The sequence below is a fragment of the Scyliorhinus torazame genome, chromosome 9 (genome assembly GCF_047496885.1).
Source record: "Scyliorhinus torazame isolate Kashiwa2021f chromosome 9, sScyTor2.1, whole genome shotgun sequence".
Lineage (NCBI taxonomy): Eukaryota > Metazoa > Chordata > Chondrichthyes > Carcharhiniformes > Scyliorhinidae > Scyliorhinus > Scyliorhinus torazame.
Window position 1 is genome coordinate 233814715 of NC_092715.1, and position 15658 is coordinate 233830372.

At 48.7% G+C, this 15658-nt stretch overlaps 1 protein-coding gene across 18 annotated transcripts in view; it reads left to right on the plus strand.

Moving 5' to 3' along the window:
• Window positions 1-15658, plus strand: part of LOC140429761 (multiple PDZ domain protein) — a 488055-nt gene that overhangs the window by 220675 nt on the left and 251722 nt on the right. For all 18 annotated transcript variants that reach the window (XM_072517160.1, XM_072517164.1, XM_072517169.1 and 15 more), the window contains one exon: window positions 12269-12395. In XM_072517160.1, coding sequence (XP_072373261.1) covers window positions 12269-12395 — 127 coding nt within the window. The remainder of the gene's footprint in view (window positions 1-12268; window positions 12396-15658) is intronic.

A 15658-nucleotide genomic window follows, 5' to 3' on the forward strand; every position in this document is an offset into this window, starting at 1 on the left:
TATAAGACACTATTCACAACGCTCTATGCTGCTCTTGCTTATGTTGTATTTGCTTTGTTATTTTGCCCTTGTTCCATACTGTAACTAATTCCTTATTTGTCGATGTACTGTGTACTTTTTCGCATTCACTGTAACGACTTTTTTTTCCATTGTGTCCCTTGGCCGCAGAAAAACTTTTCACTGTACTTCGGCACATGTGACAATAAATATATCAAATCAATCAATGTGGAAGATTGTTCAGGTATGTCCTGTACACACAAAAAACAGGACAAATCCAACCTGGTCAATGAGCATCCCTTCAGTCTATTTCCAATCATACGTCTCACAGGTGATATTGCCACCTAGTTTTATATTGTCAGCAAACTTTGATACATTACACTTCATCAAAGTCATTAATATAGATTGTGAATAGGAGATGCTACAATTAAGAGAGAGCTTACTAACAAGCTCCTGAAGTAGGTCTACCTCTAAATAGCAATGCAAGATATTTGAAGCTTAAATTTTCTAAAGGGCTGTAATAGTGACGAGGTACCCTCATAGTAACAGGGATAGAATTAGTGGGAAAGGTACAAAGGAAGTAGAATTCTTAAAATGTATTCAGGAAAACTTTTTTTAACTAGTAGAAAGCCAGGCCAATAAGAAGAGAGGCAGTTGTGAACTTATTTTTTGGGCAACTGGTAAAGTATCAGTTGGAGGGTGCTTTGGTGAAAATGATCATAATTCAGTTAGAATTAGGGTAGGAATGGAAGGGGACAAAATAGACCAGGAATAAATGTTCTCAGTTGAGGAAAAAACATTTTTAATAAGCTGTGATGTGATGGAGCTCAAGTGGATTGGAAGCAGCTCCTTGAAGGTAAGTGCCAGATAAGTGGGAGGCATTCAAGGGAGAGATAATAAGGGTTCTGAGCAAGTATTTTGCCCTTGAATAAAAAGGGTGGAATAAATAAATTCAGTGCTCCCTGGATGTCAAGGCAATTAAAAGAGACGATAAAGAATAATGGGAAGTTTATGATGCATACTGGAGGCTCAATACTCCAGAAAAACCTAAAAGAGTACAAAATGTTGAGGAGTGACATTAAAAAGGAAATTAGGAAAGCATTGAGGGGGCATAGAAAAATATTGACAAGTAAAAATCTGGAGCACCGAAAGATTTTTAATCATTACATAAATAGCATGATGACCATAAGCCTAACTTTAATGAATACTAATGTAAATTTTCACAAATGAGACAGATGATACAGACATTGCAATAAGTGAGGTGTGAAATATTAGATGTAATTAACAAAGTGAGAGAGGACCTATTCAGGGGCTTAATATCTTTTAAAAGTGAAAAAGTCCCCAACTAGCATATAATATATTCTCAATTCGTAAAGGGTATGAGAGAATAAATAGGAAAGGCTCTTTGGCGAATCATTTTCCAATCATCTCTGGCTTCAGGCATGGTGTCAGGGGACTGGAGGATGACCTAACCTTCGAAATAGGAAAGTTATTGGAAGATAAAATGAGGAACTGAATGAATCTTCCCATAGAAAGACATTGATGTGTTAAGGGAAGGTCATGTCTGAGTAAACAGAGTAAATGTTTTGAGGTAATAGGGAGGGTCAATGAGGGTAGTGTATTTGATCTCTTCTGTTTGAATTTCAGCAATGTTTTAGATGAGGTCCCACATGGCAGACTGCTCACAAAAGTAAAAGCCCATGGGACCCAAGGCAAAGTGGCAAGTTGGTCCAAAAATGATTCTAGCCAGAAAGCAAAAGGCAATGATTGATGTAATTTTTACGACTAGTAGAGTTCTGCAGTTTTCAATATTGGATCCCTGACTGTTTGCGGTTACATATGATTTGGCCTTGAATTACAGATAGTGATTGAATGCAATTCATCTAATACCACGGTGGCACAGTGGTTAGCCCTGCTGCCTCACAGCGACAGGGACCCGGGTTCAATTACGGCCTTGTGTGGAGTTTGCATATTCTCTGTGTCTGTGCGGGTTTTCTCCAGGTGCTCCAATTTCTTCCCACAGTCCAAAGATAGAACAAACAAAAGAACAAAGAAATGTACAGCACAGGAACAGGCCCTTCGGCCTTCCAAGCCCGTGCCGACCATGCTGCCCGACTAAACTACAATCTTCTACACTTCCTGGGTCCGTATCCCTCTATTCCCATCCTATTCATGTATTTGTCAAGATGCCCCTTAAATGTCACTATCGTCCCTGCTTCCACCACCTCCTCCGGTAGCATGTTCCAGGCACCCACTACCCTCTGCGTAAAAAACTTGCCTCGTACATCTACTCTAAACCTTGCCCCTCTCACCTTAAACCTATGCCCCCTAGTAATTGACCCCTCTACCCTGGGGAAAAGCCTCTGACTATCCACTCTGTCTATGCCACTCATAATTTTGTAGACCTCTATCAGGTCTCCCCTCAACCTCCTTCGTTCCAGTGAGAACAAACCAAGTTTATTCAACCGATGTGCAGGTTAGGTGTATCTAACCTCAACCGATGTGCAGGTTAGGTGGATTGGCCATGCAAAAATGCCCTTTAGTATCCAAAATGATGTGTAGATTAGATTAAGGGGTTAATGGGATAGGGTGGGGGAGTGAGCTTGGGTGAAGTACCCTTTTAGAGGGTCAGTACAGACTTGATGGGGCGTATGGCCTCCTTCTGCATTGTAGGGATTCAATGGTTCTCATGATAATGGCCCTTGGTTGCCAAGTTTTGAGTTCAGTAAGAAGTCTTACAACACCAGGTTAAAGTCCATCAGGTTTGTTTCAAATCACTAGCTTTCGGAGCACTGCTCCTTCCTCAGGTGAATGAAGAGGTAGGTTCCAGAAACATATATATATATATAGACAAGGTCAAAGATGTAAGACGATACTTTGAATGGAACATTTGCAGGTAATTAAGTCTTTACAGATTCAAAGAGAGGGGTAACCCCAGGTTAAAGAGGTGTGAATTGTCTCAAGCCAGGACAGTTGGTAGGATTTCACAAGCCCAGGCCAGATGGTGGGGGGTGAATGTATTGCAACATGAATCCAAGGTCCCGGTTGAGGCCTTACTCAAGTGTGCGGAACTTGACTATAAGTTTCTGCTCGGCGATTCTGCATTGTCGCGCGTCTTGAAGGCCGCCTTGGAGAATACTTACCTGAAGATCAGAGGCTGAATGCCCTTGACTGCTGAAGTGTACCCCGACTGGAAGGGAACATTCCTGCCTGGCGATTGTCGCGCGATGTCTGTTCATCCGTTGTCGCATCGTCTGCATGGTCTCGCCAATGTACCACGCTTCGGGACATCCTTTCCTGCAGCGTATGACGTGACAACGTTGGCCGAGTCGCACGAGTATGTACCGCATACCTGGTGGGTGGTGTTCTCACGTGTAATGGTCTCTCATGTCTTGCCGAGATTGCCATGGCAGGGTTGTGTGGTGTCGTGGTCGCTGTTCTGAAGGCTGGGTAGTTTGCTGCAAACAATGGTTTGTTTGAGGTTGCGCGGTTGTTTGAAGGCAAGTAGTGGGGGTGTGGGGATGACCTTGGCAAGATGTTCGTCTTCATCGCTGATGTGTTGAAGGCTGCGAAGAAGATGTTGTAGTTTCTCCGCTCCGGGGAAGTACTGGACGACGAAGGGTACTCTGTCGGTTGTGTCCCGTGTTTGTCTACTGAGGAGGTCGGTGCGGTTTTCTGCTGTGGCGCGATGGAACTGTCGATCGATGAGTCGAGCGCCATATCACGTTCGTACGGGGGCATCTTTCAGCGTCTGTAGATGTCTGTTACGCTCCTCCTCGTCTGAGCAGATTCTGTGTATATGGAGGGCTTGTCCATAGGGGATGGCTCCTTTATTGTGTTTAGGGTGGAAGCTGGAGAAGTGGAGCATCGTGAGGTTATCTGTGGACTTGCGGTAAAGCCAAGTGCTGAGGTGACCATCCTTGATGGAGTTGAGTGTAGCCAAGAATGCAACCGATTTTGGAGAGTAGTCCATGGTGAATCTGATGGTGGGATGAAATTTATTAATGTCATTGTGTATCGTTTCAGTGATTCGTTGCCATGGGTCCAAAGGAAAAAAATGTCATCTATGTATCTGGTGTATAATGTCGGTCGATGGTCCTGTGCGGTGAGGACATCTTGTTCAAACTTGTGCATGAAGATGTTGGCATATTGAGGTATGAATTTGGTCCCCATGGCTGTTCCGTGTGTCTGGATGAAGAACTTGTTGTCGAAGGTGAAGACGTTGTGATCCAGAATGAAGCGGATGAGTTGCAGAATTGTGTCTGGAGATTGGCAGTTGTCGGTGTTGAGTACTGAGGCTGTTGCAGCAATGCCGTCATCATGGGGGATGCTGGTGTAGAGTGCCGAGACGTCCATTGTGACGAGAAATGTTCCTGGTTCAACTGGTCCATGGATGCTGAATTTCTGTAAGAAGTCCGCCATATCGCGACAGAAGCTGGGAGTTTCTTGTACGATGGGTTTCAAGATGCCCTCGATGTAGCCAGAGAGATTCTCACACTGGGTCCCATTGCCTGATATGATAGGACGGCCTGGTGTGTTGGCCTTGTGTATTTTCGGGAGGCAGTAGAGATCTCCAACGCGGGGAGTACGTAGGATGAGAGCACGTAGAGTGCTCTGAAGGTCTGGATCCAAGGTCTTGATCAGTCTGTTAAGTTGGCAAGTGTGTTCCTTGATCGGTTCTGCGGGTAACTGTCTGTCGTATTCCTGGTTGTTGAGTTGTCGGTACACCTTAAAAAAAAAAAAAATGTTTATTCAAGGTTTTCAACAAATTTTTACAAAACACTCCAAAAAGGAAAGAAAATATACATAAGAAAAATGTTGGCCTTTTGCCATCCCCTCCAACAACTTAAACCACTCAACATTAAACTATCTAACAAACTAAGAACAAAAATGGGGCAAACGCCCCTTACAATAATAAAAACAAGCCAAAGAACCCCCCCCCTTCTCCCCCCTGGGTTGCTGCTGCTCTTGACCACCACCTAACTTTCCGCGGGAAAGTCTAGGAACGGTTGCCACCGCTTGGAGAACCCCTGCACAGACCCTCGCAAGGCAAGCTTTATCCTCTCCAACTTGATGAACCCTGCCATGTCATTAATCCAAGCCTCCACGCGGGGGTTTCGCATCCCTCCACATTTGTAGGATCCTCCTCCTGGCTACCAAGGATGCAAAGTCCAGAATTCCAGCCTCTTTCGGCTCCTGTACTCCCGGCTCATCTGATACCCCGAATATTGCTATCCCCCAGCACGGTTTTACCTGAGTGTCCAAGACTTTGGACATAGCCTTTGCAAAGCCCCTCCAGAACCCCTCTAGCGCTGGGCACGCCCAGAACATATGGCTGTGATTTGCTGTGCTCCCCGAGCACCTCATGCATCTGTCCCCCACCCCAAAAAACTTGCACATCCTCGCCCCTGGCATATGTGCCCTGTGAACCACTTTGAACTGGATCAGGCTAAGTCTGGCGCAAGACGAGGAGGAGTTAACCTTGTCCAGGGCCTCCGCCCACAAGGCCTCATCCAGTTCCTCGCCCAGCTCCTCCTCCCACTTGCCCTTCAGCTCCTCCACCGAGGCTTCCTCCGCCTCCTGCAATCCTGATAGATCGCCGAGACCTTGCCCTCTCCCACCCATACACCCGAGTTCACCCTGTCCTGAATCCTCCGTGCAGGAAGCAGCGGAAATTCCCTTACCTGCTTTCTCACAAACGCCCTCACCTGCATGGACCTAAAAGCGTTTTCGGGGGGGTAACCCAAATTTCTCCTCCAGCGCCTCCAGGCTAGCAAAAGCCCCATCGATAAATAGGTCCCCCATCCTTTTAATCCCTGCCTGATGCCAGTTTAGGAATCTGCCATCTATCCTGCCCGGGGCAAACCTATGATTATTCCGTATTGGGGACCAAATTGAGGCCCCCAACTCACCCCTGTGCCATCTCCGCTGCCCCCTGATCCTCAGTGTTGCCACCATCACCGGGCTCGTGGTGTACTGCTATGGTGGTAGCGGCAAAGGTGCCGTCACCAGCGCTCCCAAGCTAGTGCCCGCGCATGACTCCACCTCTAATCTTTTCCACGCCACCCCCTCTCCCTCCATTACCCATTTCCAGAGCTTTGCCACATTGGCTGCCCAGTAATAACTACACAGTTTCGGTAGCGCCAGCCCACCCCTGTCCCGACTACGCTCCAGAAACCGCCTCTTGACCCTCGGGGTCTTACTTGCCCATACAAACCCCATAAAGCTCCTGCTTTCTCGCTTAAAAAAGGCCTTAGAGGTGAGGATGAGCAGGCACTGGAACACAAACAGGATCCTAGGGAAGACTGTCATCTTAACGGACTGCACCCTGCCCGCCAAGGAGAGTGGCAATACGTCCCATCTCCTAAAGTCTTCCTCCATATGGTCTACCAACTGTGCCAAATTAAGCTTATGCAGGGCCCCCCAACTCCTGGCCACCTGAATACTCAAATATCGGAAACTCCTCTCCGCCCTCAAGTGGCAGTTCCTCTAGCCCCCTTTCCTGGCCCCTCGCATGCACCACAAAGAGCTCACTCTTCCCCACGTTAAGCTTGTAGCCTGAGAAGTCCCCAAACTCCCTAAGGATCCGCATGACCTCCACCATCCCCTCCACTGGATCTGCGATGTACAAAAGCAGGTCATCAGCATACAACGAGACCCGATGTTCCTCCCCTCCCCGGACTAACCCCCTCCAGTTTCTAGATTCCCTCAACGCCATGGCCAGCGGCTCAATTGCCAAAGCAAACAACAGAAGGGGCGTTGGCACCCCTGTCTCATCTCACGGTACAACCTAAAATATTCTTATCTCCTCCGGTTCGTAGATACGCTCGCCACCGGGGCCTGGTATAACAATTTGACCCACCCTATGAACCCCTCCCCGAACGCAAACCTGCCAAGCACTTCCCATAGGTACTCCCACTCCACCCGATCAAAGGCCTTCTCCACGTCCATTGCAGCCACCACTACTGCCTCCCCACCTCCGAGGGCATCATAATCACATTCAGGAGTGTCCGCACGTTTGTATTTAACTGCCTGCCCTTCACGAACCTCGTCTGGTCCTCGTGTATCACTCCCGGGACACAATCCTCAATCCTTGTGGCTCGGACCTTTGCCAGCAACTTGGCATCTACATTAAGGAGCGAGATCAGCCTATCCGAGCCACACTGCAGCGGGTCCTTGTCCCGCTTAAGGATCAGCGAGATCAGCTCCTGAGACATTGTCGGGGGGAGAATCCCTTCCTTCCTCGCCTCGTTGAAGGTTCTCACCAGCAGCGGACCCAGCAGATCCAGAAACTTCCTGTAAAATTCGACCGGGAACCCATCAGGCCCCGGGGCCTTGCCCGCCTGCATGCTCCCCAACCCCGTAACCAGCTCCTGTACCTCAATTGGGGCCCACAGACCTTCCACTTGCCCCTCCTCCACTCTCGGGAACCTCAATTGGTCCAGGAACTGCCACAACCCCCCTCCGAGGGTTCTGACTTATACAGGTTCCCATAGAAATCCCTGAATGCCTCATTTACTTTAGCCAAACTCCGCATCGTGTTCCCCCTCTGTCTCTGATTCCTCCAATTTCCCTCACCGCCTCCCTCTTGCGTAGCTGATGCGGCAGCATCCGGCTCGCCTTCTCCCCATATTCGTGCACTGCCCCCTGCACCTTCCTCTACTGGTGCTGAGCTTTCCCCGTGGTCAACAAATCAAATTCCGTTTGGAGGCTCCGTCGCTCCTTCAGCAGCCCCTCTTCAGGGGAATCCGCATACCTCCTATCCACCCTTAATATCTCCCCCACCAATCTCTCCCTCTCCGTCCTCTCTCTCTTCTCCCGGTGAGCCCTAATTGAGATTAACTGTCCCCTAACAACTGCTTTCAGAGCCTCCCAAACCACACCAACTGGTACTTCCCCATTATCATTGGCCTCTATGTATCTCTGAATGCACCCCCGGACCCGCCCACAAACCTCCTCATCTGCCAACAGTCCCACGTCAAAGCGCCACAGCGGGCGCTGGTCCCTTTCCTCCCCCAACTCCAACTCCATCCAGTGCGGGGCATGGTCCGAAATCGCTTGGCCGAATATTCCGTTCCCTCCACTCTTGGAATCAGTGCCCTGCTCACCACAAAAGTTTATCCGTGAATAGGCTTTATGCACGTGGGAGAAAAAAGAGAACTCTCTGGCCGCCGGCATAGCAAACCTCCACGGATTCACTCCCCCCATCTGATCTATAAACCCCCTGAGAACCTTGGCCGCAGCTGGCCTCTTGCCCGACCTCGACCTGGATCGGCCCAGTGTCGGGTCCAGTACTGCCCCCCCCCCCCCCCCCACCCATTATCCCCCCCTCCCCCTTCAAGTCGATACGGACACCCCTCTGGCACCGCCCGTCCCGTGGGGCCACGCCCCCCTTCTTTAGCGCGGGAAAAAAGCCCGTGATTTTCTACCTGGGCCGGCCCCGCCCCCTTTGGCGCAGCTCCTTTCTCCTGCAGCCTCTCCCCAATTCCCAATGACCCAGGGCCTCTGCACCCCCTCCCCTTCGAACGCGAGGTGCGGTCCCTCCAAAACAATACCCATGCCCATTAAAACACACATCACATCCAATTCCCACTCCCCAGCTTTCCCAAAACCCACAGCAAACCATTAGTTTGCGTCCAATTTTCTTGTTCTGAATAAAGGTACACGCCTTCTCTGGGGTATCGAAATAATGGTGGCAGTCCTGAAAAGTGACCCACAATCGCGCTGGCTGCAACAGCCCGAACTTCACCCCCTTTCGGTGGAGAACCGCCTTGGCCCGGTTGAATCCTGCCCTCTTCTTGGCCAGCTCTGCACTCCAGTCTTGGTAGATGCGGATCTCTGCATTCTCCCACCTACTGCTCCGTTCTCTCTTCGCCCATCTCAGGACGCACTCTCTGTCCGTGAAGCGGTGAAACCTCACCACTATGGCCCTTGGCGGCTCATTTGCCTTAGGCCTCCTTGCCAGTACTCTGTGAGCCCCATCCAGCTCCAGGGGCCTCTGGAAGGCTCCCGTGCCCATTAGGTTATTCAGCATCGTGGCTACATATGCCCCAATGTCGGACCCCTCCACACCTTCAGGGAGACCCAGAATCCGGAGATTCTTACTCCTCGACCTGTTCTCCAGGTCCTCAAACCTTTCCTGCCACTTTTTATGCAGCGCCTCGTGCACTTTCACCACTAGGCCCAGGATCTCGTCCTCGTTTTCAGAGGCTTTCTGCTGCAGCACTCTAATCGCCGTCCTTCAGCCTTCTGGGTCTCCACCAGCCCCTCAATCAACGCTTTCATTGGGGTCAGCATCTCTGCTTTCAACTCCGCAAAGCAGCTTTTCAGGAACTCCTGCTGCTCCCACGACCATTGCGCCCACGCTGCCTGTTCTCCGCCCGCCGCCATCTTACTTTTTCGCGCCCGTTCTCCTCTCTTCTCCAGGATCACTTTTTTGATCCACTCCTGGTCCACTCCATGCAATGCTGGGGGAACCTTACTGCTGCCTTCCCACACCGGGAATCGTCGTCCAAGTGCCGCTGGGGCTCCTCAAGAGGTCCCAAAGGTCCGTTCACGGCAGGAGCTGCCGAACGTGCGACCTACCCAGGCATAGCCACAACCGGAAGTCTTCGTCGGTACACTTCTTTGCAGTATTCCGTTCTGACCCGAAGCGCGGTACATTGGTACATCCGCATCTACCAAGACTGGAGTGCAGAGCTGGCCAAGAAGAGGGCAGGATTCAACCGGGCCAAGGCGGTTCTCCACCGAAAGGGGGTGAAGTTCGGGCTGTTGCAGCCAGCGCGATTGTGGGTCACTTTTCAGGACTGCCACCATTATTTCGATACCCCAGAGAAGGCGTGTACCTTTATTCAGAACGAAAAATTGGACGCAAACTAATGGTTTGCTGTGGGTTTTGGGAAAGCTGGGGAGTGGGAATTACATGCAGACGCTACGACAATGGATGAACGGACATCGCATGACAATCGCCAGGCAGGAATGTTCCCTTCCAGTCGGGGAACACTTCAGCAGTCAAGAGCATTCAACCTCTGATCTTCGGGTAAACGTTCTCCAAGGCGGCCTTCAGGATGTGCGACAACGCAGAATCGCCGAGCAGAAACTTATAGCCAAGTCCCGCACACATGAGTATGGCCTCAACCAGGACCTTGGATTCATGTCGCATTACATTCACCCCCCACCATCTGGTCTGGGCCTGCGAAATCCTACCTACTGTCCTGACTTGAGACAATTCACCCTCTTTAACCTGGGGTTACCCCATCTCTGGATCTGTAAAGACTTAGTTACCTGCAAATGCTCGCATTCAAAGTATCGTCTTGCATCTTTGACTTTGTCTATGTATATGTTTCTGGAACCTACCTCTTCATTCACCCGAGGTAGGAGCAGTGCTCCAAAAGCTAGTGTTTGAAACAAATCTGTTGGACTTTAACCTGGTGTTGAAGGACTTCTTACTGTGCTCACCCCAGTCCAGCCCCGGCATCTCCACATCATAGTTTTGAGTTGTTAGATCTGTTTTGGATCTTTCCCATTTAGCAAGGTGATATTGCCTCACAACATGATGCAGGTGATCCTCTTGTGTAAAGAAGGGACTTTGCGGTGGTCACCCCTATCAATACTTCCATGGACACATGCATCTGTGACAGTTAGATGGGTGGGGACTAGATTTTTCTCTTTTGTTGGTACCTCATCACCTGCTGCAGGCCCAGTCTGTCAGATCTATCCTTTGGGGCCTTGCCAGGTCGGTTTAGTAGTTACAACACCACACCACTTTTCTAATGTACACTGAAGGCCTCCTGAGAACACTGTATCGTTGCCACCCTCATTCCATTGGTTGTCAACATGAAGGAGTACTGATTCATCATCTTAGAAAGGATGGTAGGTGATAATTAGGATGTTTCCTTGCCCTTGCTTGATCTGATTTCCATGAGACTTCATTGGGTCCTTAGTCCATGTTGAGGACTCCCATGTACCATCACCCCTGGTCCACTGGCAGGACATACCCAGGGCTGATGATGGTGATGTCTGGGACATTGTAATGTATGATTCTTGGAGTTTGACTGTCAGGCTGTCATATGACTAGACTGTGGAATAGTTGTCCCAATTTTGGCACAAACCCCCAGATGTTAGTAAGGAGAACTTTTCAGGATTGATAGGGCTGGGTGTGCCATCATTATTTCCGGCACCGAGGTCAATTCCAAGTAGTTTGTCTGGTTGTATTCCTTTACAACATTTCTGTAGTGGCTTTGTATAACTGAGTGGCTTCCTGGTCCATTTCAGAGGTCATTCAAGTGACAGCCAGATTGCTGTGTGCCTGGAGTCCCTGTTGTCCAGACCAAGTGAAGATAGTAAATTTTCTTGTTTTCTACAATAACCAATGATAGCTTGATGGTCACCATTTCTGAGATGAGCTTTTAATTCCAGAGTCATTAATCAATTGAATTTAACTTTCACCAGCTGCTGTGGTTTGATTTGAACCCATGTCGTACTAACCTGGACATCTGGGTTACGAATGCAGTGACACCTTTTCCCCTTAGAATATGAATCAGGGAGGTTATATTAAACACTAGTTCGGCCAGGTATGGAGTACTGCATGCAGTTCTAAGTGACCACATTATAGGAAAGGTGTGATTGCACTCGAGCAGATTCACAAGGATGTTACCTGAACTGGAGAATTTTAATTATGAGGAAGGATTTGATGCGCTACGGTTACTTTCTTTTGAACAGAGGAGGCCAAGGGTAGACGTAATTTAAGTGCAAAGAATTATGAGGGATCAAAATACATTGGATAGGACAACCTCCTTTGGTTAAGGGTCTTTAACCATAGGGTGCAGATGTAAGGTAAGAGGTAGGGGATTTAGATAGTGACCTGGAAATCACTGCCTGAAAGGATGGTAGAGGCAGAAACCCCAAAACATTTAAAAAGTACTTGATTATGCACTTGCAAGTGCCCAATCTTCAAGGCTATGGACCAAAATCTGGAACGGTTGGATAGCTCCTTATCAGCTTGAGTGGACATCTTTTGTCTGTTTCTATGCTGTAAATTTCTGTGATTCAGTGGAAATAATGTAATTAAGTATATTCACAACAGCAAAGAATGATAGTGGTTCTCCAGCTCCTTGCAGGAATACAAAATATTGCCGTTCGTGCTTTGACTGGGAACAGAGTGAAACTATGTGTTGGAGTGCTTCACCTTTCTCCTTCCATCATGCAAGTTTTAAAACTATTTTGGAAGTACATGCTTTACAATGTTTTAAAACAAATTTACTCTTTTAAGGATGCCCAGGAAAGTTCATTGGCTGATGGCAGCCTAACCTCCACTGATGAGAGTGATTGGAAACAGATGTCCTTAACTAGAGGATTTGAGAAAACGATTTCCATCGCAAAAGGCAATACTAGCCTTGGTATGTGTTAAATATAGGCTTGTTAAACTACTGCTAAAAATAATTTTTTTCATGATTACATTTTAAAGTCTTTCTGTTTATGTTGTACAACCTTGCTATCTAATATTTGAGGGGCTGATTTAGCACAGTGGACTAATTAGCTGGTTTGTAAACAAAGAAGGCCAGCAGCGCGTGTTCAATTCCCATACCGGCTTCCCCGAACAGGTGCAGGAATGTGGTGACTAGGGGCTTTAAGGGGCAGCACAGTAACATAGTGGCTAGTACATTTGTTTCACAGCTTCAGGGTCCCAGATTCGATTCCTGGCTTGGGTCACTGTCTGTGTGGAGTCTGCACGTTCTCCCTGTGTGTGCGTGGGTTTCCTCCGGGTGCTCCGGTTTCCTTCCACATTCCAAAAATGTGCTGGTTAGGTGGATTGGCCATGTTAAATTACCCTTAGTGTAAAATAAAATGATTAGGTGGGGTTACGGGGATAGGGTGGAGGTGTGGGCTTAAGTAGGGCACTCTTTCCAAGGGCCGGTGCAGACTCGATGGGCCGAATGGCCTCCTTCTGCACTGTGAATTTTATGATACTATGATAGCTCCTATGAATAATGCGGTAAACATTTTGAAAAACTCATGGATATTATAGTTTTAGCTGTTTCTCAGAATTTTGTGACTGCAGATTCAGGAGTAGCAATATCTCACAGGTGTCAAGTGATAGCAGATCTAGTGTGGCAAGATATAGACCCACATTTATATGAGAATCATCAGCCCACAACGTGGGCTTCTTGCTCTCGCTGTGTTCAGCTCTTGGTTTACTAACACGTGTTTTTGCTCTTGAGTCATTTATCAATGCTCTTCTATTACTTGCACTTCTAGTTTTACAGTGGTTATATAAAATTGCAAATTATTTACTTTAAAAAAAAAAAAAAAAAATTTTTTTTGACAAAGCACATTGTTAAAAAATGTATCCTTTATGGGACTTTGTAAAAATTCATTTATGGGATGTGGGTGTCGCTGGCCAGCATTTATTGCCTATCTGTAATTGTCCTTGAACAGGTGGTGGTGTACCACCTTCTTGCACTGTGCGGGCATCCCTCCAGATTTATATTTATTGTCACGTGATTATGCTGCCACTTCCCATGGTAGTGGGAGGTGTAGACAGAGTCACTGGATGGGAGTCTGGTTCGCTGATGAACTGGGTAGGCTGTGTACACGACTCTGTAGTTTGTTAGGGTTTTGGGCCGAACAGTTGCCATACCAGGCTGCGATGCAGCCAGATAAGATGTTTTCTATGGTGCATCTGTAAACGTTGGTGAGAGTCGATGTGGGCATGCTGAATTTCCTTTGTTTCCTGAGGAAGTATAGGTGCTGTTGTGCTTTCTTGGTGGTAGCACCGACGTGGGTGGACCAGGACAAATTGTTGGTGATGTGTACACCTAGGAATTAGAAGCTGTGAACCATCTCCACCTCGGCACCATTGATGCAGATAGGGGTGCGTACGATACTTTGCTTCCTGAATTCAATGACCAGCTGTTTACTTTTGAAGTGAAAAAGTTGTGTGCCCTTGTGAAGATTGTGTCTGTCAGCTCCTGCATATTAGTTGTGCGAGGTGACTTACGAGGTGCTGCAAAGGTCACCTGTAGAACCCTGGAGGGAGCCACTCGTGTAAAAGCTGAGCGCAGTTGTGACTTTCAGTGCCACTGGCAGTAGATGCCCTTTAAGTCCTTGTGCACCAAATTCTGCAGAAGGTGGAAAATGTGAACAGCCAGTTCGCTTGACATGCAAACTCTTCGGCAACACTGGTTCTCAGTTATTTGCAGGGATGTCAGGCACCGTCTGCACACCATGGGTTTCACAAAATATCTCTGAGCGACTGCTCTCTGGGGTTCTCCCTCAACCTGTACTTGTGGAGCAGACTGTGTCACCCCTTCTTACTCAGGATTTTACTCTTGGCTCTGGAAAGCCAGGGCCTCCGTTGATATCTTCTTCTGTCCTATCTACCCGCCAGAAAAATGATTGCCAGTTCAACAGGCTCCATCGCTCCTGCAAATCAAAGAGGCTTGACGGTTAACATTTGTCTCCTAGGGTGCACCATTTTCCCAATCATAGTCACAAGTCGCCTCTCAAAGGCAAATGATTCATGTCCTGACTACGACAATGTTGCCCAGTACTTCAGGCACTTTCTGAATGGACACGACCCTACACCACGATTGCCCCGCATAACGCGACGAAGTGGACACCGGTCTGACCATTCTGTTGCATCCTGTGCTCTCAGCACAGGCATAGGCATTGTCCCAAACTACACTCCAAGGCCTTGCATGCAACCCAGTCCATGGTGCCAAAATGCACCTCAGCACACAGCCAAGGATTCAGAGCTCTGTCCTCTGATATTGTGCCATTGGCAACTGTCCAATAGAATGTGTTTGTTTGCCCAGTTGGCCAACGGTGCAGGGAATTTTGTAGGTCTGTGCGCCAACGGTTAAATATGGAGTGGCAATCGTAGACACTCACACACATAAGTGGTCCTTGAGTGGGCATAATTGAGATGGACTCCAGGTTTGAACAATCTCAGCTGCAATGGGATGATCATTACTGACATGTCTCTCTATTACATTTGCCCTGGTCAGTAATGAGCCCCCAAAGCCCCTCCTCAACCCAACAATTGAGTGTTTCTGTCAGTCTGTGATGACTGGCCATCCACACATCGCTCAGGCCCAGTTTTCCCTCCCCTCTATGAGGGCCTTCCAAGAAGTCCATGGTCCAGCAGCAGAAGGCAGCCTCAGGAATGGAGGTTTTCACACTTGGTTGTCCTCCCCTGGAGCCCCTTCCCCTGCCAGCCTGGATTCCACCCCCCCCCCCACCCCAACCCCACAGCCAGCCTGGTGTCGCTTCCTTCCCACCACGCGCCAGCCTGGAGTATTTCTCTCACCCTGCACCCCCCCCTCGCCAAATTAGGGCCGTTCCCAGCCCGCCCACCCCTCTCTCTCACCAGCCTGGAGTCTCTTTCCCCTGCCTACCCAGGGTCTTCCCTCTGCCAGCCTTCCAGGTTTGCCCTGTATGGAGTCTTCCCTCTGCCAGCCTTCCAGGTTTGTCCGAGCCTTCCTCTAGTTAAAGCTGCTCACCCCTGAGGTCTTTGCCTGTACTCCCTTGAATATGCGCAGATGCCCCGCGAATGCAGCGCTCGCCTCCAAACTCCCCTCAGAGATATGCTCACCAGGTGCACGTCTTTTGAAACCAGTCTGATTCGTGGCATCGTAACATCACGGAGTCATGTATGAAC